This window comes from Colossoma macropomum, unplaced genomic scaffold, assembly GCF_904425465.1.
Source record: "Colossoma macropomum unplaced genomic scaffold, Colossoma_macropomum, whole genome shotgun sequence".
NCBI lineage: Eukaryota > Metazoa > Chordata > Actinopteri > Characiformes > Serrasalmidae > Colossoma > Colossoma macropomum.
The window spans coordinates 167366-195351 of record NW_023495946.1 but is presented as its reverse complement, the minus strand read 5'-3'; the positions used below and the strand labels follow the sequence as shown (position 1 = coordinate 195351).

General features: G+C 40.4%; 2 protein-coding genes across 5 annotated transcripts; one reads left to right on the top strand and one right to left on the bottom strand.

The window, feature by feature from the left end:
• Positions 1-1093: 1093 nt before the first annotated feature.
• Positions 1094-17461, top strand: il20ra (interleukin 20 receptor, alpha). 2 transcript variants are annotated; one of them, XM_036564174.1, is made up of 7 exons: positions 1094-1346; positions 3895-4039; positions 5644-5846; positions 9006-9181; positions 10416-10560; positions 14729-14868; positions 15813-17461. In XM_036564174.1, exons 1-7 carry the CDS (start codon positions 1259-1261, stop codon positions 16587-16589), a joined length of 1674 nt encoding a protein of 557 aa, XP_036420067.1. In that variant the 5' UTR covers positions 1094-1258; the 3' UTR covers positions 16590-17461. The 2 variants fall into 2 exon arrangements, with proteins under 2 accessions (XP_036420067.1, XP_036420068.1); XM_036564175.1 differs by having other exon boundaries at positions 3913-4039; positions 15813-17460.
• A 3239-nt stretch (positions 17462-20700) lies between these two features.
• Positions 20701-27187, bottom strand: LOC118803694 (tripartite motif-containing protein 16-like). Of its 3 annotated transcripts, XR_005006913.1 has the most exons (8): positions 26539-27187; positions 25931-26026; positions 23619-23852; positions 22763-22922; positions 22599-22658; positions 22168-22227; positions 21134-21749; positions 20701-20715 (listed from the first exon to the last, which is right to left on the bottom strand). XR_005006913.1 is itself a non-coding variant. In XM_036564163.1 (7 exons), the coding sequence occupies exons 1-7, from the start codon at positions 27127-27129 to the stop codon at positions 21229-21231; spliced, it is 1722 nt and encodes a 573-aa protein (XP_036420056.1). In that variant the 5' UTR covers positions 27130-27187; the 3' UTR covers positions 21078-21228. The 3 variants fall into 3 exon arrangements, 2 of the variants coding, with proteins under 2 accessions (XP_036420056.1, XP_036420057.1); XM_036564163.1 differs by lacking the exon at positions 20701-20715 and having other exon boundaries at positions 21078-21749; XM_036564164.1 differs by lacking the exons at positions 20701-20715; positions 22168-22227 and having other exon boundaries at positions 21078-21749.
• Positions 27188-27986: the final 799 nt, after the last annotated feature.

The following is a 27986-nucleotide window of genomic DNA, read 5'->3' as shown; positions in this document are numbered from 1 at the left end:
GCAGTGCTGCTGGAGTTTTTTAAACACCTCAGTGTCACTGCTGGACTGAGAATAGTCCACCAACCGAAAACATCCAGCCAACAGTGTCCTGTGGGGAGCGTCCTGTGACCACTGATGAAGGACTACAGGATGACCAACACAAACTGTGCAGCAGCAGATGAGCTATCGTCTCTGACTTTACATCTACAAGGTGGACCGACAAGGTAGGAGTGTCTAACAGAATGGACAGTGAGTGGACAGAGCGTTTAAAAACTCCAGCAGCACTGCTGTGTCTGATCCACTCAGACCAGCACAACACACACTAACACACCACCACCACGTCAGTGTTACTGCAGTGCTGAGAATGATCCACCACCCAAATAGTACCTGCTCTGTGAGGGTCCATGGGGGTCCTGACCACTGAAGAACAGGGTAAAAGGGGGCTAACAAAGTATCAGAGAAACAGATGGACTACAGTCTGTAACTGTAGAACTACAAAGTGCACCTATATAGTAAGTGGAGCTGATAAAATGGACAGTGAGCGTAGAAACAAGGAGGTGGTCATAATGTTATGCCTGATCGGTGTAAGTTGTTGTAAAGAGACTTTATTTAAAGCAGTTCTGGAGCAAATCTGTTGGTCCAATCACCATGAAATTTTCACACAAAGTAAAGAGACAATCTATATATGTAATGTGACAGTAAAATGGTGGCAAGTCTTAAAAAAAAACTTTAAAGGGGGGCTACTTTGCCTTACATCACCCAGCATGTACCTCTCCACCATGAGTAGATAAAAAAAGTACATTTTAGGCCAAAACCGTCTCGAAAAAGGGCAGAAAACAAATGCACCGTTTGAGGTAATAGCTGTCTGGGAGGGAGCTGTCAAACTCCTCAGACGTCTGGTTACAGGACTACCATAATATTTACACACTGTGAACAATGTGCAGAGGTTTGGGTTTCAAGACGCTTTTTAAACGGAGAACTGTGTTTAGTCTGAGTTGAAGACAGAAGAGAGCAATGAGCAGAAACTGAAGTTCCTTCAAAGAACTCAAAGCTCCTCCTCCTCCTTCTCCTCCTCCTCCTCCTCCTCCCTCCCACTGATCATGTTGCTCTCGTTGCTCCGCATACTCCACACTCCACCTGAGAGAGGCGAACACACAGAGCCTTACCGCTCAGCATGAAACACAGACCTGAGAGACGACCTGGACCTCAATCATGAATAATTCAGCACCTTTTCACGCAAGAAGCTGTGGCTGAACGCGGCACTGCGCATGTGTGGACCATGATGAGGACTATCATGGTGATGAAGATGGCTTCAGACGTTTTAGTGGCAGCTCTCCCTCTCTGTCTGCTTTTGCATGCAGCTTCAGGTAAGCATGAAACAGAGCCACTAGGCTGGGTTTTAATCATACGTTACATGGTTATATGTGGTTTTAGTGACGCATTATAATCTGGGTCAGATTACAGAAGCTAGTGCAGCTCCTCAACTATTCGTATTAATGCTCCTGTTACTTTTCAAATAAATAAATAAATCAATAAATAAATAAAATAGAAAGGAAAAGTTGAAGGAACTTTGTGTTGGCTTGAAAATTATGTGGGAAGGTTCAATTTCATAAACTGATGTAGCTTGACAGCTTGTGTTGAAGCTGTAGTACCTTAAATACACTGCTACCTTAAATCAAGTGCTACCTTAAATCTACTAACACATTATATCCACTATTAATTTAAATAAATACCCTCATTCTCTAAGTCTCTGCTGAGAGAAAATATTAAATTATGTAACTGCAAAGCAGAGAGGCGCTGTTACCCCTTTAACATTTGGATTTTGCCATCTTTCTGGCTTAGTGGTGAGTTTAAGAATTAAATTATATTGACAACAATGTTGTTCGAATTCACTGCTCCTCTGAAAACCCACCGATATATTGAATACACTATTACCTTAAAATCACTGCTCCCCTAAAAACCAACTGATATATTAAATACACTGTTACCTTCGATTCACTGCTCCCCTAAAAATACACTGATATATTAAATGTGCTGTCACCTTAAATTCACTGCCACTTTACATCCGCTGCCACTTTACATCCGCTGATACCTTAAATCTACCGATACCCAAAATTCACTGCTACCTGAAATCAAATTAGCGCCTGATTTCATTTACTGAAGGACTGATTAGATAAAGCAGGTACTGGACAGTAACTGTAAATACTGGACTTCCTCCAGGAGGTATTTGGGAACTCACAGACACAACAATCCCAATGGATTGTTTATTTGTTTTTATTGTAATGCTTTATTTTGTGAATAATAATTGACAAATAAATATCTTCATATATAATTTTCTCAGATGCCTAAGACGTCTGCACACTGTGCAGTCTGAGTCAAGCAGCCCATGGTTCCCTGTAGTTTTTAGAGAGAGAGAGAGGGAGTGTGCTTGTGTGTGTGTGTGTGTTTGTGTGTGTTTGTGTGTGTGTGTGTGTGTGTGTGTGTGTGTGTGTGTGTGTGTGTGTGTGTGTGTGTGTGTGTTGCTCTTCTCCTGTGAAATGAAAGCACAGGAAACCAGGGTGAGCTCACCTGCAATACAACAGGCAGAGTTGTGTGTGTGTGTGTGTGCATATGTGTGTGTATGTGTGTGGGTGTGTGTGTGTGAAATCTGTGGCAGTCTTGCGCGTGTGTGTGGTTAAGCTCCTGATTTCCGTCTTTCATTGTGAAACTCTGATAACAAAACATGTTCTTAACATTCATATATATATATATATATATAGGTCATTCTACAGAAGCAAAACAATACATTATTTTAACAATTACACTTTATTGAGCACCAATTTAGCAATATTGGTTTTTAAATCAATCATATAGAATTCCAAGCACCACAGAAGAGCTCGTCCTCACAGTCATGTTTGAAGGATGAGGCCATATTTTGAAGTAAAAAACATGTTTTTCTGCAGTTTTAACTGCAATAATCTATACATATATATGAAGTAAATAACATAAAGAAAACAAATGCCAAATAAATATTATAAAATATATAATGAAAGTTGTTGTCCCCAGGAGTCGTGTCACTGGTGTTAAAAAATCTCTTATTTTGAAATTAAAATCACACTGATGACATCACATGACTTTCTTTTACCTGTTTTCTGAGGTACATCTACACATATGCATATATATATATATACATATATATATATATATATATATATATATATATGTGTGTGTGTGTATATGTAAATATATATACAAATGTATAGATAAATAGATAGATAGATAGAGATATATATATAGATAGAGATGCACAACTATCTATGTATAATACTATATCTCATATGTAAGGGTGGGCACTATGACAGTTGTGACAAATTGTGTCACAATATGCTATTCTGAGCATATCGTGGATATTGTTATTACTAAAAACTGCATGTTTTTGCATCATATTTAGCATAATTAGTCCTGTTTCACTGGATTTATTTAGCCATACTAAGTCATTTTTAAACGAGGCAACACATTTTATCTGTTCCAACTTATCAAATCTCAGAAAAGTCTAAATATTCTGAATTGTGATTGTGTATCATGAAGATGTTTTGAAGTGTCCAGATACTGTATGCAATGTATAATATATATGTATGCATCCATGTGCAGCAATAACTTCCTAAACCTAAACTTAATCTTAACCTTGGGAACTAAAAGGTTTTTTTTTCTTCCAGTTTTGAAAAACGAAGCACTGAGTTTTGGTAAACACTGTAAAGTCAGGAGCGTTTTGTTAGTTCTGTAGGTTTGAACTGGTTTTGACTGGATTGTGTTTATTGCTTGTATTGAGTTTCACTGTCTTGCCTTGATTTGTACTGTACTGTAAATGGGTGGGGACACTAAAGGTCCTCTGAGCTCCTGACTCATGGTTATTACTGTGTTACATAATAAAAGTAGGCCTCCTCTTGTCCTCAGCTGAAGGATCCGCGGTCGCTGCTCCGCAGAATGTTCATTTTCACTCTATGAATCTGAGAAACATGCTGCGCTGGGGCCCGGGAGGAGGCACCGTCCACGGCACCACCTACACCGTGGAGTATGCAATGTGAGTCTTCCAAAGACCAAACAGTGACATGATCAGTTTATGAACAATATAAAGATTATAGTTTTAGTGGTATTGGTAGATAACGAGCAGTATATCACTGACGTCGGAAGAATCTTAATTTTTGACATTTTTCAGTTTTTGACATAATTTGAAAGTACATGTTACCCTTTAGTTTGTGTACAAGTTTCATGATGAATTGATGAAAAGAAATGACTCAAACTGACTTGGAAAAAATTCTGGTTCCATTGACTTACATTAAAAGTAAAGTAGGTTTTTTCCTTCTCCTGTAAAGTTACCATTTTGGAGATGCGAGGTTTTGTTCCAACAGCAGCGATATGCATGATCACATTTGATCACAATGGTCTAAAAAAACCTGGAAGAAAATCTTTCAGTACTGTGCAAAAATCCCATCCTGTCAGCATCTGAGAAAAAAAAAGGAAAACATACAATTAACATACAAAGAATTTTAAACAACTAATTATATAATTAAAATATCTGAATTTTCAGTGTTTAGTATCGTATTTAATACCATACTAAATACTCACTTTCAGTTTCTGCAAAGAAATCTGTAACCACACGTCCAAAGTTCAGTCTCAGAAGTGGGTTTTGCATTTTTTGCTTCTCACAATGCAACTAATTCAATTAAAAATTCAGACTCATCTGTCCATAGAACCTAATTATGTATCACAATTAAAATAAAAATGTAATATATAAAATGGCAATGTCAAAAAGTTTGAATTTATTTTCCCGCTCAAACATGCAGGTTTGGGCTGAAAATGAAAATTCAAAATTCAATAATTCTGTTTACACTTGCCCTTTTGGTACACTGCTACTGATCTTTCTGCATTCTGTTGGCCCCGCCCAGATGAAAGGATTGTTAAATTTGATGACTGATGTGGCTTGATGGCTGTAGAGTGTGTTAAAGCTGTAGCACCTTCAATCCACTGTTAACTTAAATACACAAATACCTTAAATCCCCTCCTACCTTAAATCCACTGTTAATTTAAATACACTGCTTCCCTAAAATTCCACTAATATATTAAGTACATTGTTACTTTAAATTCACTGCTACTTTAAAATCGCTGCCACCTAAAATCTACTGCCACTTTACATCCACTGCTACCTTAAGTCCATGAATACCCTAATCTACCGATACCCTAAATCCACTGCTACCTGAAATCCAATGAGCACCTGTAACTGTGAAGCGGAGAGGCGCTGATCTTTCTGGCTTGGTGGAGTTTGATAATTCAGTTTCAAATGCATTGTTACTGAAACTACATTTGAAAATACATTTTAATTTAAATAAAGCTACTCATGAAACATCCAAATCTCTATGTAAATGAAATTTCAATAGTAGTGTACCAAATGGCAAATAGAATTACTGAAGCCCAAACTTGCATGTATGAGCAGGAAAATTCCCATTTTGCATGTTACATTTTCATTTAATTCTGATACTGATAAGCTTCCATACCTGATGGGTATTTTGACTGCAGATGAAATAAACAAAAAAGCTGGGTCTTTGACTTTTGCACAGTACTGTATATTTTTCACTTTCTGTCTATAATGTGTGGGTTTCTGACTCACTGGGTCTGACCTGTGTGCAGATACGGGGACGTTGAGGGGGACGGCGAGCAGGTGGTCTGGAGCCCAGCCGAGCAGTGCCGAAACATCACAGACACCGAATGCGACCTGACAGAGCAGACGTACGATATTAACGAGGATTATTACGCCAGAGTGAGAGCCAACCGGCCACATGCTCACTCACACTGGGTGGAGACCGAGAGCCGCTTCAGACCCCTGTCTGACAGTGAGTCCATCACAGAGAGGAGTTCTCCATATGGGGGTGGTATTAGATAGGTGGATGCATAAAGGAATGGATAGATGGATGGATAAATGGATGGATGGATAAATGAATAGATGGATAGATGGATAGTATACATTGATCTAAATAGTTGGATTGACAGACCTGGATAGATGGATAAATCGTTGTATGGTTAAATGATTGAGTAGTTGTATGAATGAATGAATAGATGGAATAAATAAATAGATGGCTGAATAAATAATGGAGGTGTGGGTGAATGGATGAAGGGATGGTTGAATGAATTAGATGGTTGGATTGATGGATGAATAGTTTTTTGGTTGAATGATTGAATAGATGAATGGAGAGATGGTGGAACAAATGGAGGCATATATGGCTGGATGGAGGATGGATGGATGTACGAGTAGTTGAGTGAGCAGATGGATGGATGGATGGATGAATAAATAAGTATTTGGGTGGACAGATAGAAATACAGTCAAATTAAAGAATGGATAGATAAATGGATGGATGAATTGCTGAGCAACTGGACGAATAAATAAATGAGGGGTTGAATGAACATATAGCTGTATGGATTGATTGCTGGTTGAATGAATAGATGGAGAAACGGTTGGATTAATAAATGGATGGAATAGTGAACAGTGGGTTGGTTGAATGATAAAATACATGTATGGATGAATGAACAAATGAAGGGATAGATGTATGGATGGATATTTGAATGGGTAGATGGATGGATGGATGGATGGATAGATGGATGATTGAATAGATGGTTGAGTAAACGAATGGATGAAGAGATGCTTGGGTATATGGATGAATGGATAGATGGGTTTAGATAGATAGATAGATTTGACCCATCCGTGCAGTGAAACACCACATACACACTAGTGAACACACACACTAGGGGGCAGCGAGCACACTTGCCCCCTAACCTTCAGCCCACGACGGCCCCCATAGCTTGTATAGATAGACGAACGGATAGATGGATGGATGGATAAATAGCCGAGTAAGTAGACGGATGGATGAATTGTTGAGCCGCTGGATAAATCAATAAATGAACAGTTGATTGAATAAATAGATGTATGGATGAAAGGCTGGTGAAATGAATAGATGGAGAGATGGTTGGACTGAAGAATTAATGGGTAGATGGATGAACAGTGGGTCGGTTGAATGATTGAATGGACATAAATGGACGAATGTTTGAACAAATGAAGGGATCGATGTATGGATAAATATTTGAATCAGTAGGTGGCTGGACGGTTGAACAGGTGGCTAAACAGACAGATGAGTAGGTGTTTATGTAGATGGGAGAATGGATTAATGGATGGATGAAAACAGTGAATGAGAGATGAGATGAGTTTCTCTAAAAGCCCAGTAATTAGCGCTCTCTGATAGACATTCTCAGCACCGTGAAGATTTGTGGGACGTTGAAACAGCTGATTTATGTATTAGTTCTGTTCTTAGTGGACATATGATACGTCAGTGAGGTCAGTGAGGTCAGCGAGGCTTTCGTAGCCACTTAAGCAGCAGTTTAAATGAAAAATCTCAGCTCCTAAATTTCATTTGGCTATAAATCGGTGTGAAAAAGAAAGCAGGACAATCGTAATTTGTCATTTTGTTAAACATTCATATTTGCACAGATTTGCTTTTTTGGCTGTTTCCTTGTTTGCTAGGCGCTTATATGACTTTTCATCACTTACAGTAATTGTAGATCTTTTCGTAAGCTTAATGATGCGAACCGACTGCAATAACAGCACTAATAAAACCCAGTCACTATCTCTGGACTTTCATCCTCAGGAGGAGATTTACAGCAGCTAATCTGAAGTTTATAATCAATAAATTAACCACCGCAGAGTAACCAAAGCATGTTTGAACCATGTAGAATAATCAGAGTTGTTTTGTTTTTTCCTTCTTTTCTAAGCTAAATGATACTACAACACCGTCAAAAGTTTACCTAAAGACCTGATCTAAAGACTTCCAAGATAAATGCTGATACTTACACAGTATAAACCCACTTCATTTAAAAAAGACCACCCTAAATTCCCAGTCGAAATTGAGTTACGGAATAACTGAAGTTTGGGAGGAGGAACATGCCTGAAACCACTCGTCCCTCCAATCTAACGCCCTCAAATTCTTATTCTCACCTTCTGTTGCCCATGAAGTTCTCACAATCCCCACTGCCACACCATCTCCTCCCTGTTCCCCAGTCCTATGACAGTCCTACCATGTTTGCAAGGGGGGCTCCAGCCTTCTTGCAACAGGAAGAAGCCACCCAGAGCTCCCCACCCTTAATTAGTCTTCCCTCACACTACCTCCACCATGTTGAAGGCAAGGTCCGAACTAGCAAAATGACCATTATGTACAACTTATTTTTCATCATTAGGAAAAAGTGCAGGAAACTAAATTATTAAATTAAAAATATATCATTTCAGTTTTTCAGTATTTGTCGTGTCCACTGTTTGCCATTATCACTGCTTTTATTCTTCTCAGGAGACCCTTCAGTTTCTCAAAGAAATCTGCAGAAAACATTTAGTGTTTTCTGAAGTAAATGATGTTGAGTACTGTGTGTTAGTATGTATGAATTTATCTCCAAAACCCTCAAAATTAAAATTATATTTCCCGGCCAGGAAGTTTAGAGAGATGAATTCCTCTTTATCTCCTTCTTATTTCACCATTAATTCCTTGTTAATGCATTTGAGCAGGTGTGTTGTTGGTAGGCGAGGTCTGAATAGTACTGTTTGGCAGAAGCCCAGTATTTCTGATTAGAGTGCTGTTACAGAGTATTGATGACTTTCTTATGACTGGGCGTCCAGACGTTGGCTGGTGCTGTACGTTGATGAGCATTTTCCGATTTTTACAAGAACCATGTACAATGGGTTCTCCATCATGAAGAAGAGCCATTTAACCAGCGGTGCCCAATCCTGGTCCTGGGGATTTAGCACCCTGCAGAGTTTAGCTCCACCGCTAATCCACCTGGCTATGCATATACGCTTCTGAAGGCTTTCACGGACCAGTTGTGTTGGATCTGAACTCTCCAGGGTGGTAGATCTCCAGGACCACCTCTGCATTTAATGATTCAATGTCTTTACTAAAGAACCTTTGAAGAACCCACTTTGTTAAACGAGCGTACTTCTGTTCCACTGTCTCCAACAGCGATCTTCGGGCCTCCAAACGTGAAGGTGACTCTGGTGGACAACTACATGCACGTAAAGCTGAAGGGTCCGTTCAGGTGGAAGAGCAGCAGGATGAAGAGAGGGTACTCTGTCTGGAAGATCTTCCCCCACATGGTCTACAATATCTCCGTTTACAACAACAGGAGCAAACACATGGTGGGTGTTCACTCCGTTTTCAGGGAAACGATGAAACATGATCCATGATATCTGCCTCTGTCGTGCTTTCTCACAAAGACAGCCAGCACTTATCATCTCTCTCTGAGTACAGCAGCTGATCTAGAACCAGTTTTTGTGACACTTTCTAGGTTGAAACATGGGAAGAACCTAATCCCGGGTTTGAGGTCATGTGAAAACAAATCTGAGCACAGCCACAATAAAGATGGTATTCAGTGTCGGGGGAGAGTTCAGGTGCTTTAGAGCGTGACTGACAATAAAAATAACAATATTATGTTATTATGTGCTATTATTATATGTTATTATATTGAAAGTGTAGTCTTTACAAAGGCTTAATAAACGTGCTATTCAAGTTTGTAGTTCCGCACTTAACTGTAATCAGTTTATTACATGTAAATGTCTGAAAGTGCTCCACATCTTACATTTCTAGTCTGTGTATATATACATATAGAGATAAAACATACTGTTTGGGTGGTGGATTATTCTCAGCACTGCACTAACACTGACGTAGTGGTGGTGTGTGTTGTGCTGGTGCGAGTGGATCAGACACAGCAGTGCTGCTGGAGTTTTTTAAACACCTCAGTGTCACTGCTGGACTGAGAATAGTCCACCAACCAAAAATATCCAGCCAACAGCGTCCTGTGGGCAGCGTCCTGTGACCACTGATGAAGGACTAGAGGATGACCGACACAAACTGTGCAGCAGCAGATGAGCTATCGTCTCTGACTTTACATCTACAAGGTGGACCGACAAGGTAGGAGTGTCTAATAGAGTGGACAGTGAGTGGACACAGCGTTTAAAAACTCCAGCAGCACTGCTGTGTCTGATCCACTCGTACCAGCACAACACACACGAACACACCACCACCACGTCATTGTTACTGCAGTGCTGAGAATGATCCACCACCCAAATAGTACCTGCTCTGTGAGGGTCCATGAGGGTCCTGACCACTGAAGAACAGGGTAAAAGGGGGCTAACAAAGTATCAGAGAAACAGATGGACTACAGTCTGTAACTGTAGAACTACAAAGTGCACCTATATAGTAAGTGGAGCTGATAAAATGGACAATGAGTGTAGAAACAAGGAGGTGGTCATAATGTTATGCCTGATCGGTGTATATATGTATGTATATATATATATTTTAAGTTCAGTAACCTTATCCAGTCTCTTACTGTTACACTCACACCTTCTTCTTTCTATTTGGATGTTTTACCAGCACCACTTCCTCCTGCAAAACGACTCGCTGAGACTGGGGCCTCTGGAGTATGAATCAGTGCAGTGTGTGAAGGCCGAGTCGCTCTCGCTTTCTCTCCCTCTGACCAGCATCCCATCTGACTGGAGCTGCATCATGCTTCCGCCAGGTAATGTGAGAAAAACAGCCTGGGCACTTTCACAGCCACTGAAGCTCGGTCCTCTTTCGGGTCTCTGAGCTCTAGCTTTATACCCCAAGGTTTAGGCAGCAGATTGCTATGCTGACTGACCTGCTGCTTCATATCTCTGCTCTCTCTTTACTGTGCTTTAATCTGTGCTTTGTTCTAATGTTGGTTTCTAATAGAACCACATGACAAAGATACAATGTCACAATACTTTAAGAACCTTTTGAATCACTATATTTATTATTTCTGACATCTTATCTGTTGAAACAGACAAAAAAAGAACCAGAAGTGCCACTTTAAAAAAAATACTATCAAAAACTATTTTTACAATGATTTGGATTCAACGTTTCACATCCTGTGCTGCAATAATTCCAATGAAACAGCACTAATTATGCTCTTAATAATGCATATAATTATGCATTAAGTACTGATAATATCCATGACATACTTAAAGAAGCATATTGGAACATATTTGTGAAGTAATTTATCACGGTAGCGATAAATATCGTCATTTAGCCCAGCTCTACACTTAAATCTGATGGTTCTCCAAGGGTTCTTTAGTAAAGAAAATGGTTCTATATAGAACCATGAACACTCAAAGAACCCTTTGCATGATTAAAAGGTTCTTTGCATCGTGAAGGGGTTCTCCAGATCGATGAAGAATGTGCTCTATATTGAATTTCTTTGAAAAGTGTTCTGTTATTGTTACATTGCCGAGCTTGTAATAATAGAGGAACCGTTTTTGGTGCTATATAGAACCCTTATCAAAAAGGTTCTGTACAGAACCATTTTTAAGTGTGTAGTTTCTAATATCCGTTTGACTGTGTATCTGTTTTAATTGTTTATTTATGCTTTTTAAAGGTTTTCCACTTTGTTTCTTTAGCTTAGCTTCTTTAACCTTAGCAATGGCTAATGTTGCTAACAAACACCAGACGTCAATAGTCACCCAAATCTTTTCCGGAAATACGTGCACAAAACTTCTCTCAACCTTCTCGAACCACGTCCAGACTTGTCAGTGTGGTTTAGAACACAGTGAGACTTACTGTGGACTATAAATGAACAAAGCTTCACAGTGTAGCTGAACTCAGCGGGCAGCCGCTTTAGACAACAGGTGCTGTGCTGAATTTTCACTCCTTGCATAATCTGACTTCTCTTCAGGTTCATACCCACACATAGACGTATGGGTTCTAGATTATGTTTGTGATTTGAAACATCAATATTAACCCTTTTGTTGCCATGTGGAGGCTAAAGCAGAGAGCTAATAGCAGGTTTCACAGTGATCCGGCTGTGTGTTTGTGCTGTATTTCTGGGTTGTGTGATGTGAGGTTTCTCTCACTAGTGATGGCAGGTTCTGCTGAGTGTTCTGATGTGTGAATCATGGCGATATTTTTAACCCTTTGTTTATAATATGAAGGCTAAAAGCAGAGATATAACAGTAGCGAGTGGGTTGTGGGTGATTTTGGAGCTCTGGATGGTGATTCAGAGTCTGATGAGTGATCTGATGTATGAATCATGTCACTGTTTTAACCAAAAAACAGCAATAATATCAGGATTTTGAGTGATTTTCTGAGCCGAAATACTCATTGATGCTGACGTCATGGCTTGATGATGTCATGCTAGCTAGTTAGGGCCGGGTGTATCATGTCTGTAGCTTAAACTGTTCTGAAGTTATGAAGGCTAGAAGTGTCCTACATGTTTCTAAGGGTTCTAAGGGTTAACAGTCATTAATAAGAAGAAGCAACAGAAATAGTGAATATAGTCTATAGGTGTTCATAAGCCTCCATGAAGTGGGGACTCAGAATTCGGCACAACTGTTGTTGATAATGGCTGCGTTCAGCTTCAAGAAGAAGTTTTGCTCATTTTTATAGTTTACAGAGTCAAATTGTATCCTTAACCACAATAGACAATTCTATGTGAGCTTAAGGAACGCCTAGATGCACTTTAACTGGGTTGAGAGGCATTTTCAGAAGTATTCACGGAAAAGATTTGGGTGACTATTGACGTCTAGTGTTTGTTAGCGACATTAGCACAAACATAGTTACAGCACTAACTTAACGAAGCAAAAATTGGACAACTAACATGCCTTGACTGATCAACTCCTTCTGAGTTAAGTGGGAAATTGTGTACATTTTTTTCACCAAACTATTCGTTTAGCGTCAAACCACAGAGATTACAGTTGCAAATTAGCCAGTTGTTTATGGTACGTCTGCTTTCATGCGCATTGTCCGTGTAAGACTTAAAAAACAGTGCCTGCAGTAGAATAAAGCAGGTTTGACGGAGGACAAAAGCACTTGCTCTGCTGCTAACTGAAACGGAAGTACAGGATAAGGATCAAGGCCACGTTTGGCCTGTATATTTAAACCTGCCATTCCCGGTGCCTGGAATTTCATCTGTCACAGTGTTTTGTCTTTGTGTTATTGCACTACTGTGAAGTGACTGGACTGGTTTGGGTGCAAAGGACTCCTAAAGCTGCACCTCATTCCTCCATGAATCATTAAACAGGCTTATCACAGGGGCTTTCCCCGACCAGTGGACGAGCTGTGCTTCCTTCTGAAAAAAATTCCCCCTTCCAAGGGCCTCCTTTCTCTCTCTGTGCTTCTCGCTCTTATTTCAAAGAGGGCAATGACCTCACTGAATGCATGTCGAAGAAAGGAAAGTTCTTAAAGTTACGCGCCTACTCTCGAAGGGTAATTTTTGATAATACTGATCTATGAAATAAGACCTGTGGAATTCTACAAAGACCAATAAATGGTTAAACCAATCCAAACTGTCTTCTATTTCACATTCTTCTAAGTAGACCCCTTTAACTTGATTCAGTTTCACATATTCTTGGCATTCTGTCCAGCAAGTTCACGAGGAGCCCACTTACAATGCATTTCGAACAGGCTTGAAGAAGATACATATTATTGTTGTTGGAACGAAACCTCGTATCTCCAAAATGACAATTTTACAGGAGAAGGAAAAAACCTACTTTACTTTTAATGTAAGTCAGTGGAACCAGACTTTTTTCCAAGTCATTTTGGGCCGTTTCTATTGGTGCATTCATCATGAAATTTACATACAAAAAACAGGCATTTTCAGATTATGTCAAAAACTGAAAAACTGAAAAAAAAATGGAGATACGAGGTTTTCTTCCTACAGGACAATATGCTGCGACTTCGTTAGTCGAATTTAAAAAGCATTTTTTAAAAAGTTTAAAATGTGTTTTTTTTTGGAAATAAATTCATAGATTTGCGTAAACTTTACTTGTTTAGACGGGTACCATGCCAGTAACAGCCCCAAAGGCGAGTATTAAGGTACATATTCCAAGCAGCTACTGGGAGCCAGTGGAGTAAGATGCAGTTCCTGTAACTTGGGTACTAAACTGGGCTGGTTGAAGGTCAGTCAGGCTGCTGCAGTTTGAAGCATTTGCACAGCCAACAGGGAGTTGCGCTAGTCAAGCCATGAGTTGATCAGCATGCTCCATAAAGTAATCAGACCATGACAATATGGGCTGTCAAGGTCAGCTGGTTGTCAGTCATTACCTTGAGTGGACTTTACAAATGCCACTGATGTGGATATAATGGTTTGCAAGGTCATCTTGGATGACAAGAAGCTTCCATCTAAGAGTAACGGCAGTAAAAGGCCGAGTCGAGATGCCATTCATCCGTCCAAACTTCAGTATCTGTGAGGAAGTCAGAGATTTTTGTTGAAACTGAGGCATCGTCTCGACGTGAGATGCCGAGACGTCTTGAGGAGCAGAAACGTGTAGCTGGGTGTGGTCTGAATAGCAATCAAAGGAGAAGCTGTGTGGGTGGATGATTGGTCGTAGAGAGGTCATGTATGAGAAGAATATTAGGGGGCCAAGCACAGATCCCTGGGGTACACCACTTGTTACTTGATTTGACTTGGACACCTCTCTCAATGCCTTGCACGTCACCTAGAGAGACAGAGATCAAACGATTTGAGTGTCATCCCTGTACAGTAGGATCAGATGGTTCAGTTCAGAATATTTACACAAGGTATTTACAGAAACGAAAGCAGACGACTGAGTTTCAGTATGTGTCCTAAATGAAAAAGTAAACATAACCGCTGGCTGATTACAGTATTTCTCTCTCTCTTCTGCTCCTCACTGTACCAGCTGTGTTTTATTGTTCTTTTTTCCCTTTTCCAGACCCGTTTACAGCTCAGATGCTGGTGCTGATATTGGGAGGTGTTGTTCCCAGTGCCATTTGTCTGTTTGTGCTGGCTGCAGTCGGAGGCTTCGCTTATTACTACATCTGCGGTCACAAGCAGAGGCTTCCCATGAGCACGGTGAGCCACAATAAGGGAACCACTCAGGGAATTTAAACATGAACATGTCTGTTAGAGCTACGTCTTAAAAGGCGCTTGCCAGAAAGTCAATCTAGGAGTAGTTTTTGTCTTCATATTCTAATAAGTGGCAGTACTTGCTTACTGCTCGGTGACTTCTGGCAAATATGGGCTATTGTGGCTAATCTGCCTAGGTTACCAGGTGAAATCTTTAAGCAGAACATGTTTCAAGAATGCTGCCCTCCTGCATAGTTTAGTCCCACATTACTGTAGAATTGATATGCTACTGAAAACTTTGTTTGGGCAGATGTGTTAGATGATGACAGCTGCTTCTTCTGGTAGGCAGTTTCCATCATTTCTCAATTTCTTTGCTGCAGTCGCTTCCGAGAACTGCTCTCATGGCCCAATCCCATTTCTCATTTTACCCCTACCCCTTGTTTTCGAGTGTCACCTTGCCCCTTGGAACCAAGTTACAGGGGGGAGCGGTTGAAATCTTCCCTACAGAATGGGACCCTCAAATAAAAAGAGCATCACTTCATTAACAGCTACCAGCGCTGCTCTGTAGGCGACCCTGCCAGTCTGCAGTGACAGCAGAGGAGGGTAAAGTTCAGCTCCTCACTGCTGGGCTTTAGTTACATTTAGGGAATCATATGACTTCAAAGAGGGGGGCAATTATTTATTATCACCCACCCCTAATTCTTCAGTGATATGAAGCTGAAGTCAGATATTCACCAGCTTCTTGTTCAAATTTTCCCGTTCCACCTTAAATAGTGTAGCGATTACATTCTGGCGCTTCAGGTGTCAGAACTGCTGGACTATTTAAGGTGGAATGGGAAAATTAGCTAGCTAGCTACCGAGAGCTAGGGGCGAAGGGTGAAATGGGATTGGGCCTATGTTTTGATCAGACACCCAACACAAAGTACTGATTATTTTTCTTGTGATGGCAGGATTTGGTTCACGTCGACGAGAAACAAAAGTTGTTCCAGCCAGACAAACCTGTAACCATCATCAACCTGAACCTGATCTCCACCAACCTGAGCACGCAGGAGTCCAAACTGAGGCCTTGGGGTCCTCGTCACCACTTCGTCAGCGGGAACGAGCACCTGCAGCCCGTCCAGGCCCTGCCGGCTAGAAGAGAAGGGGAACCTGAGGATCCCCCTCCAGGAGGAGAGATTGTACAGTCCTATGCTGCGCAGGATGTCCAACATCAAGCTGAATTCAACAGTGCCTCTGATGTTGCTTCAGATCTGGGGTCCAGTAATGAATTTCTGAGTGACGACTATGGGCTGGTGCTCCGCGAGCAGGACCCCCAGCTGGACATGAGTGGCTTGGCGGTGCCGGACATGCTTAACCCAAAGGTGGAGGAGCCCCCGGAGTGTAAGGTCGACCTGTACATGGCGCAGAGCAGAGAGAGAGACTCAGGAGAGAAAAGTTATGAGGAGGAGGCGGAGCAGGAGGAGAAGGAAGAGGGAACATTTCTGGACTGGGACCCACGGACTGGGGTGCTGAAGATCCCTCTGCTCTGCCAGTTGGGCTCAGAAGTTCCCACAGCTACAGAGAAGGAGACGGAACCAAAGACAAGAGTGGACATAGAGTTGCTCCAGCGCAGGCCCATCCTAACCAGTGTGGTGGTCAGACAGTGTTCAGAGGAGAGTGGAGAGGAGGACGACTTCTCTAAAATGGAGAAACACTGGGGGCTGCAGATACAGAGCAGTCCTGAATAAACGTTTGCATGGAGGAGGAAGACGCTACACCTCTATGTTGCTGCCAGCACTGAGTATCGGCCGATACTGATACCGATCCAGTACTTTTTATGTGAAAATGTTTTTCCTGAAAACCTGAGTTGGTGCTCAGTCAGAGGACAGACATCAGTTGTCTTAGACCAGAGGTCTTCAAACCGTCTGAGAGGGCCGGAATGACTGGTTTGGTCACTTTAACTCTCTAAGACAGAGATTATCTTAACTGTCAGTAAAAGTGCTCAAACTGATATTCACTCTGCTTATCACTGTGATCTGTGTGCTACGATGCTTTTGTGAACTTCTCATAAATATTACGTCAAAAGCAAAACCTGCGTGAACTAAAAATGTTCATTCAGTCAGTTTTTCGTTTAAAGAGGCTGATTTTGAGCTCGTTTAAAAGTTTTACATGAGATGAACTGAAGGCACAGTCAGTGAAGGGGTTTGACAGAGTCCGTGGTGGAGGGTTCGTGAAACCCATGCTCTGATTTTTCCATCATACTGTGAATGTAGGCTATGGAAATTGTACAGTATTTTTAAATTTGAAATCTAACTTTTCTAATTTTCTGTTATGACACTCAAAAAAATATTCTGCATTTATTTTAGGTCAATTTTTTTATTGTTTTTCTGAAAGATGACTGTAATTGTGGTTATGTTTGTGCTGTCATGTATAACAATGAAGGTTTGTAATTTATATCTCTGTATTGCAATATACAATCTTACAATGTGAAAGCTCAAGTTCATAGTGCTGCAGGATATTATACGGAAATGGTTAAAAGCTCTTTGTTTCTGGTTTCCTAAATGAAGGACATATATGAAGGATTAATATGGTGTATTGTGTATATATACATATACTGTGTATGTATATATAAATATATATATATATATATATATATATATATATATATATATATATATATATATATATATATATATATATATGTATGAAAACCTCATCTCTATTTGTGTCATTTTTCTGTTTTTGTCATAGTTTAAAAATTATGTGTAAATTTCATGATAAATACACTTTAAGAACTGACTAGGTTTTTTCCTTCTCCTGTAAAGTGACCATTTTGGAGATATGAGGTTTTCTTCTAACAACAGCGATAGATATATACATATATATATATATATATATATATATATATATATATATATATATATATATATATATTGCGATATGTGCTGTGTGTTTGTATATATATATATATATATATGTATGTATGTATTTACATTGCCCTTTACATTGCGTGCAAATTTCATGATGAATGGACCAAAAAAAACAGCCCAAAATGACTTGGACAAATAGTCTGTTTCCATTGACTTACATTAAAAGTAAAGTATGTTTTTTCCTTCTCCTGTAAAGTTGTTATTTTGGAGATACGACGTTTTGTTCCGACAGCAGCAATATACAAATATGCATACATATATATATATATGGTACAGTTTTTCAAAATGTAAAATTTATTTTTCAGGTTTTTCATGACTGTCTCTTTGTTGGAATTGTAACAGAGATTCTCAGCAGAATAAACTCACAGACCAAAGACTAAATCCTACCTATAGCCTTCATATTTTCCTGTGGTACTGGTGGTTGAAAAAACAAACTATAGAAAAGAATGAAGATAACATATAAAAATGCAAATTACTGTTTTATTATCATGTATTTAAAAAAGAAACAGTCAGAAATGCAGCAGAAAAGCACATCTCGTTTCAACAGTTGTTTTGTCCCTGTTGTCTATCAGTCTCCAACAGTTGTTGGTAGATCCCCTGTCAGCATTCGGGGTTCTTGAAAACTGCTTATAACATCTGTTTGGTAGGTTGGTCTGGCCTGGATTAACTGCCAGTGGTTTAAAATGTTCTCCATTTGTAGATGATCTCTGAGAAAACAGAGTGATTGGCTACAAACAGCACAGAACTGTACATCTACAAACTGCAACTACAAGGAAGATGTGCCTGATAAAATGGTCAGTGAGAGAAATCTGGCTCCCTCTTCTGGTTGCTTATAGAACTCCTGTATACAACAGCTGCCCTTTGTTTACTCCTCCACGCCAAATATTCAATGCAATGTGTTGTCAAGAGTGCCTAGGCTGCTCAGATGGATTACTAGAATGTCTCAAGCCCTAGCTGTCCTTTACTCTGATATCTCTACACCAGTGGTCAGCAACCCTGCTCCTGGAGATCTACCTTCCTGCAGAGTCCATGTCCAACCCTAATTGACCCTTCCTGATCCATCTGATTGTTGCCTTCACAAGCCCTTGACTAACTGAATGAGGCGTGTTAGATTTGGTAGGTTAGTTGGTGGTGAAACCTGCATGAGAGTTGGTGACCACTCATCCTACCTGGCTTAAAAAGGGTTGACCTGCTGATGAGGTTTGGGGTCATTGATATTTCAATGCTGAATAAAATCCTCTAGCTGGATTCAATGGTGAACATGTAGGGAGGTGTAAAACAGAATCTTGGATTGTTCTGGAAACTTCAGCAGGTTCACCAAAGTGACACTGGTCACACACTGACCGGCAGGAACATCTCTTTTTTTTTGGACAAGGTCTTCCTCCAACTGTTCCTTCTTTTCTTCCTCCAGCGCTCCATTTTACAGCAGTTAGCAATGGAAGCCTCCATAGTTGCTGCCGTTATTCATGTGGCTTGTTTGCTTGGAAGATCATTGGTTGGTAAGTGAAACCAGTTCATACAGAATATTAATGTGTAGCTTTCCTGCATAAAGGAAAAGCTGTAATGTGAAATGTGTTCAGAGGTGTAAGTAGCGAGTTACATTTACTCTCGTTACTGGAATTGAGTACAAAAGTACCTGTAACGGTACTTTTTTGAGTAGAATTAAATCATAGTGCTTTTACTCTTACTTGAGTTCATTTTTAATGAAATACTTTTACTTCGCTACTTTAATTTTCATAACGTTACAGAGTGAAAATATATGATGAGCGAATCAGCTCAGAAACCAATACGAACGAAGCGCGGTAAATTTAAAAGATTCATCAATCAAAAAACAGCAGCTCCAGCTGGAAAAACACTACAGAGATGTCCAGTTTAGTGGAGAAGGACAGAGGAGAACTGGACCAGCACACACGAGGAGCAGACCATCCAAACGGTCATCTGTGTTCATTTAACATTAACTAAAGAAAACTGCGTCATTATCAGCGGCCGAACACGAACCTGCTGAGATCCGCTCTCACAGCTCGACTCGACTGAGGCAGCGCTAACCGAGCTAGCTGAGCTGAGCAGGTACCGTGTTCACGGGTTTCTTCTGTCTTTTATAATGATTCTGTTTATTAAACCAAAAATCTGCTGCGTATATTTTATTACAGTGTCTGTCAGATACTTTAGTTAACAGGTGTCGCCCACAGTTTACCCCTATATACAGCCTCGTTTAGCTGCTGTTTTGGAAATAAACGGTCATGAGCGGCTGAGATAGAAATCTAGTTTAATACCAGTTCTTCATCAGCTCTGGACACTGGCTGTGTTTACATGCAAAGATTTTTGCCAATCCGATCGAATACATTCAGATTACAGATTAAGACTGAGTGTTTATTCACTCTACTCAACAACCTGATGGAAAATCTTCGTTTACATGCTCACTACAAGTAATCCGATGCAAAATGACACACATGCGTGAAGTACCACTTAGAGTAAACGTTACTAGGACAGCAAGCCTCACGTGAGGTCCAGTCAGAGTGAGATGAGCAGCAGTGAGCAGCGCTTGTGTTTTTAATTGCTTTAAAATGATGTCAGACTCAGGAAAACGTCCTTCACATGTCCTTATTAAAGAAGGCCGAGAGGAAGACGTCGTGTTCTGAGACACATAAGCTGGACGTCCGTCCCACCGCCGTCTTTTAAAGATCAGAGCATAAACTTCGTCTCCTCTGCAGACCAGTTTCTGCTCCGCCATGTTGAACGGTATAAACTCTCACTATGACGCGACGAACATGATCAGAACGGACTTAAACTTTCCGATAGGGAATGTAATCAGATACAGGCGTTTACACGGATATTATTCTTCTATTTAGCAGATTATTTACAGGATTACCCACCTCGATCAATCAGATAGAGACTGTATTCCGAATGGCCTCAATTGGACTAGACTATTCCGATTGAGGTGTTTACATGGACGTATTCTATTCTGATTGAGCTATTAGTCGGGTTATTAACGGATTATGAGGCTGCATGTAAACGCGGCTAGTGATTCTGTCGTGCTGTCGACTGGCCTGATCTGATCCTTCCCCTCCTCCCACCCTCTCTCTCTCTCTCTTCCTCTCTCTCTCTGTCTCTCTCTATCTGTCTCTCTCGACCCAGTCACTCTAGCTCTCTCATCCTCTCTCTCTTTCTGTCTCTCTTCCTTCCTCTCTGTCAGTCTCTCTGCCTTGGTGTTTGTCTTTAACTGTGAGAGGCTGTGTAGCTGTGAAATTCATTAATAATGTCTGGTTCTGTATGAAGTGATCAGCGTGATTAGTGAAGTATTACAGTAAAATCAAAGCTGGGTAAGTTGCTGATGTTGCTGCTGATTTTAATGGTGTAAATGTTCTGAATAGATAGTTTGGATGGCAGCATATGTTGCCAAAACATATATACATCATTCAGCATTAAATAAAGGCAAACACAGTATAAAATAAGTTCATCAGTTTGGGTCAAGTAACCTCACGGTTCCTACAACCCTAAACCCAGCGTAGAGAGGCTGAGTGAATGTGGTGTGGACTGTGTGTAGGAGGGTCATTGTGTCAGAGACGCTGTAGAAGGACAGAGTTCCTGCACTGTGATCCACATACACTCCTATTCTGGAGGATGATGGAGCTGAGAGCTCAGTCTTAATGCTGTTGTGCCAGAAAGAGAGAGCAGAAGAACACAACAGACTCCAGGACTGATCGTTGAATCCAAACACACATTCATTACCATTTCCTTTCCTGCTGATCCCTTTATATGACACTGATATGCCCACCCACTCCCCAAGGCTCCACTCGACCTCCCAGTAACAGCGTCCACTCACACTCTCCTTACACAACACCTGAGTCCAGTACTGAAATCTCTCTGGGTGGTCAGAGAGACTCTGCTCTCCTCCTCTGTACTTCACCACTCTGTTCTGCTCAGACAGGCTGAGTCTATGATGTACAGTGTTGGGATCCAGAGTCAGTCGACAGAAATCTAAAATAAAGAAAAACAAAGGTTTTTATTTGCATAATATATTCAAGGGTAAGAGAACAATTTGTTGGTTTTATATATATATATAATATATATATATATATATATATATATATATATATATATATATATGTATATATATAATATATATATATACATATATACTATATATATATATATATATAGGAAAAATGCTGTGACCATATTCAACCTTCAAACGTTGGTTTATATATAACTATCTAAAGATTCCTTTGTTGTCAGTGATGGGAAATTGGGAAACATCTGATTCTATCATGTTGTTTAAAGTGAATTCTGTTTCAGAAGGAAACAGTGTGCACAGTCAGAACAGCAAGATTTAGCAAAGCTTAAAAAAAGAGGAAATTAAAAGACAGAAATGGGTATTTTTAAGTGTTGTACATACACTGTAGAAAATCTTCTCTGGATTTTGGCTCTGAGGATAAAATCTTCTGAACCGCTGCAGCTGTGGAGACACACAAACACACTGATTTACTTAAGATACTAGTTTTATCAAATTCAGCATGACTGTGTCAATCTGGCCAGAATATCAGCCAATTTGGCACTAAGTGACACAATAGGCAGTGCTCTGCGGAGTTTATTATGATTTGTAAGCCTTCAGTTTGATATCAGTGCCTCAGTTTTTGAATTTGAAGCTCCAGTTTGTGTTAAAAGATGTAACTGGGGATGTTTAAAAGTACATCTGTCCCTTAAAGTATGTCGTATTCTACCCATCCAAGGCCAAGAACAAATGTAAAAAATGTCAAAGCAAGCGTCTAACTTTACTTCAGTGTATGTGTGTGTGTGTGTGTGTGTGTGTGTGTGTGTTGTTCATACACTGTAGAAAATCTTCTCTGGTTTTTGGCTCTGAGGATAAGATGGTCTGAACTGCTGCAGCTGTGGAGACACACAAACACACTGATTTAACAGAATGAATGAAGGAGATTAAAATGATGTTTAAAGTGAGATAAAATGTCATTTGCAGCAGAAGCTCCTCTTACCATGTGGAGAGACTTTACTGAACTCCTCCTTGTAGAATTCCTCTAGTCTCTCTTTCAGATCAGAGAGAGATTTCCTCACTCCATCAAATGAGGGATGTTGATGGACAGTGATGCTGGAGGAGTCCTCACATCCAGAAGAGACACTCAGAGACTGGAAACTCTACAGAGAGAAAAAAGAACAGAGAGAGTTAAAGGTGGAATGAACTATGTCAAATTAGGCAAAAGACACTGGCGACTATGGTGTACTATAAAAATGGACCAAAAACAGTAGTAGCAGTCATGTTGTCCATACTTCTGTCCATTTAATATACAACAGTATGTCATACAGTGTTAGAAACCACATATGCAGTACTATCTGACGTTACTTAACAATTCAACACGGTTTAAGGCAAATGTGAGGATTTAGGCATGCAGTTAGCACCATGCTAATAGGCTATCATAAGCTTCCATAACTTGTTAGGTACAGTAAACACTTAACAAAGATGGTTCATGTCAAGCGTTTAATAACAGAAGAACCGTTTTTGGTGTTATATAGAACAATATAGAGCCATATACAACACATTCTTCATCAATCTGAAGAACTATTTCACCATGTTAAGAACCATTTAAGCATTTCAGAACTCATGGTTCTACATAGAACCACTGCCTTTACTAAGGAACACTTGAAGAACCATCTTTTTTAAGTGTGTAGGTCAAGTGCAAAACCTAAGTATCCAAATATGTCTTAGTTGATTGACTACAACTTTAGTATCTGCTGAACAATTCCTGCTGTGAACTTTTGGTTTTGGCTGTGTTCAAAGTGGCACTTTAGAGCCTCTCTGAGGAGCAGGTTCCTCTGTAGGTGAGTGATGGTTACCTGGAGGAAGTGGATGTGATCCTCTGTGACTGAAAGCTGCTCCAGCTCAGTGTTTCTCCTCTTTAGATCATCAATCTCCTGCTGCAGGTTCTCCAGGAGTTCTCCAGTTTGTCTCAGCTGGTTCTTCTCCTGAGTTCTGATCAGCTTTGTTACCTCAGAGCGCTTTTTCTCAATGGAGCAGATCAGCTCAGTAAAGATCCTCTCACTGTCCTCCACTGCTGCCTGTGCAGAGCGCTGTTAGGACACAGACACACAAGATGGAGCTCCATTTGAACACCAGCTATCATTCACTCTCTCACTGGGACTCTAGATCAGTGTTTTCCAGTCCAGTCCTCTGGAACCTCAGCCACATTTTCAGTCTATCCCAACTCCCAGTTCAACAATAACAAGTACTTTTTTATTGAGTGGTTCAACAACTGGGACAGAGCAAAAATGTGGACCATCTAGGGGTCTTCAAGGACTCCACCGGAAAAATGAATGTCCATGCTGTAGCAGTGAGGATCTACGTCTGTATATCTAACTTTATTAACTGATAGTCCCACTTTTCACCCAATAACGTAGCCAAAATCCTCCTACCTTTTCAGGAAGAGGCCATTTGACTAACATGCAAAATGACCAGTCACAGCCTACGGTTCTGCTGCGGCATGTAGGGGGCAGTTGTGCAAATCATAGGCATATATCTTGCTCTGAAAGGCTAATTTTTCATCACAATGTCCAGTGAGGGCAGCTGTTCACTACTTCTGACCAGAATTAAGCTGGAAAACAAACTTTGTTTCCCGTTTCGAATGCTAAAAACACTAATCACAGATGAACAATCAAAATGCATGTTGAAAGAATCCTGATAGTTGAGGATAGATAGATAGATAGATAGATAGATAGATAGATAGATAGATAGATAGATAGATAGATAGATTTGATGCCAAAAATACGTTCCAAAAAAGTTGGGACTCGGGCAACAAAACGCTGGTAAAGTTGTGTAATGCTAAAAAAACACCTGGTGGTTAACTGCAAACAGGTCAGTAACGTGATTGGGTATAAAGAGCATCCCAGAGAGGCTGAGTCTTTCAGAAGTAAAGGTGAGGAGGGTTCACCACTCTGTGAAAGACTGCACGATCAAATAGTGCAACAATTCAAGAATAACATTTCTCAACATAAAGTAGCAAAGAACTTTTGCTTTTCATCATCTACAGTACATAATAACATTAAACGATTCAGAGAATCTGGAGAAATCTCTGTATGTAAGAGACAAGGCCAAAAATCAACATAGGCTGGCTGTGATCTTTGGGCCCTCAGGCAGCACTGTATTAAAAACAAACATGATTCTGTAGAGAAAATCACTGCATGGGCTCAGAAACACTTCTGAAAACCACTGCCTGTGAAAACGGTTCATCACTGCGTCCACAAATGCAAGTTAAAACTGTAAAATGCAAAAAAGAAACCGTATATAAACAGGATCCAGAAATGCTGCCACCTTCTCTGGGCCTGAGCTCATTTAAAACAGACAGAGATGAAATGGAAAAGTGTTGTCCAACGAATTAACATTTAAAATTCTTTTTGGAAATCGTGGACACTGTGTCCTCTGGGCTAAAGACCCCTCAGCTTGTTATCAGTGCACAGTTCAAAAGCTAGTATTCATGATGGTATAGGGGTGGCATTAGTGCACATGGCATGGGTAACTTGCACATCTGTGAAGGCACCATTAATGTTGTTGGCATCAAATTTATAATGGACATATATTTTTTAAAAAAGTAGTATTTTCCTTTAAAAATATGATTTACACGTATTGCATATCATTGCATTCTATTTTTATTTACATTCTGCACAGCGTCACAACTTTTTTGGAAATATGGTTGTACTTTACTCCAACGACCACATATGGAATGTTCTTATGTCCGTTTTCCCGAAGACTGCTAAAAATATAAAATAATGCCCTGTAATCCCTTAAACTTTAATGTTAGATAGTCTTATTTTTGTAGAGCAACAGCGCTCTAAATTGTTCTGGCTCTCTGGACCTCCACCGCGGGCGAGCACCTAAGTCGGACATAAATTTGTGAGATTCAAGGGTTTGTACCTCCGGTTCCCTGACGGCTAGCAGCGCGATCCAGGGCTCATTGGAAAAGGTGAATCACGCTCTACTGAGATGTGGCGTTTGGCTTCGTCACAGATTTTTAAAGTCAGATTTTTAAAGTCGCTTGATGCAAAGCGTTCCTTTCTCCTAGGATTTTATTGATGACGTCATCAGCGATTAGTTGACATCAACTCAAACTTTCATCACTTTAAAAATTGGAAGTCAGGCAACCTCTACTACTCACCTTAAGAGTGACCACAGCCTGTTTCAGCTCTTGCAGCTTCTTCTCTTTCTCCTGGAGTCTCTGCTGGGATTTCCTCTGAACCTCCTTCAGCTGACGCTGATGAAAAATACATTATATGGATTTTAATTTACAAGGACAGCTGTAGAGTTGAAGCTCTCTCTTATTTTTAAATCTTCTATCTATCATGTGGCACTACAAAGGTGTAAAAAGGCTGGAGGATTGATGTTGGTTGGTCAAAGTCACTGAATGCATTGACTTGTGTAAAAATGACTGTATATTTTTTTAACTATAACTTATTATATTGAACTAGAATCATTATTCAGTTATTTGTCTTCAGACTTGTTAACTCTAAAACTCTAAAACGTATTATATAGCAACTATCACACTATCAAATATCATTTGATATATAATAATAAATATGAAACTAATATGTAACTCATGTAGTTACTGAAGCACAGGACCGCATTCGGGGCCATTTTATGATTAATTACTTGAAATGATCGACTGAAGTGACACTGTAACTCACTAATGCAATTAATTCTAGTTTAGCAATACAATAAACATAACTAACAAACATAAACTGATTCTACAAGACTTCTTTGTCTCACCTGTTTCTCGGTTCTCTCTGCTGCAGCTGCAACTGTATCATGACCTCTGTGTTCATCCATCGTACACAAATAACAGATGCAGCTTTGGTCAGTACGGCAATAGATCTCGATCAGTTTGTCATGTTGAGGGCAGATCTTCTCCTGTAGTCGTGTGGAGGCTTTGACCAGCTTGTGTTTAATCAAAGCTGGAATTTCCAGATGAGGTTCAAGATGAGTTTCACAAAAAGAGGCCAGACACATCAGACAAGACTTGATGGCTTTGAGTTTCCTCCCAGTGCAGAAATCACACTCCACATCTCCAGGTTCAGCGTAACAGTGAGCAGGAGGAGCAGCTTGGAGTTCTGTCTTCTTCACTTTCTCCAACATTTCAGCTATAAAATAGTTCCTGCGTAGAACAGGCCTCGGAGTGAAGGTCTCTCTGCACTGGGGGCAGCTGTAGACCCCCCTCTGATCCTCCTGATCCCAGCAGCCATTAATACACACCATACAGAAACTGTGTCCACAGGGAATAGTCACTGGGTCCTTCAGCAGATCCAGACAGACTGGACAGCTGAACTGGTCCTGATCTACTGAAATACTGGCCTCTGCCATTTTCCTGCACTCGCAGACTGAGAGAGAGAGAGAGAGAGAGAGAGAGAGAGAGAGAGAGAGAGAGAGAGAGAGAGAGAGAGAGAGAGAGAGAGAGAGACGCACTCTGAGATCAGTTTCGTTTTCTCTGAACTGAGTAGGAGGGACTTCCTGCTTCTGTGTTTGTTAATGAGTCATTGGCTGTGCTCAAAATAGCACGCTGAGCACTGTGTAGGCCAACTACTTACTACATTTGGGCCAATAACAGTATGTAAGTGGTGTGGTAGGCTATTTGGAGCACAGCCACAGAGAGAGAGAGGGCAGAGAGAGAGAGGGAAGGAGAAAGAGAGGAGAGAGAAGAAAGAAAGAGATTAATAAAGACAGAATTCTTTCCTGGGATTCTGGAAAGTGACGCGCTGTGGACCAGAGCCGTTAACGTAGCCTAATGGATTAAGTGGGCTCCAGCCTGTAAGAGTTAATCAGTGTGTATCTTCTGATCTACTGACTGACTCACAACTTGGACTCACCCTTGAATGACTCATGACTCCAAGGGTGGGTGGAACATTCAAGGGACTGAATATGATCTTCCTCGTGTGTGTGTGTGTCAGTAATATAATGATCAAATCTCTCCACAATAACTCCAACCTGAAAATGCAATAGTTGTAACAGTTACTACAATATGGTTAGAGAAAGAACCCTCTTCTCAATGATACAGGAGGCTCTATTAACACCAATCAGAAGTCCAACCATGGCCAGTTATGTCTACCAGGGTGTAGATATTGTGGTGTCCGACTACTGGCCGCATTGCTATAGGAGTGAAGGAGGCGTGGCCATGCAAAGGGACCATGCAAAGAGGCTCTGGGGAAGTGCCGCGCTTGGGG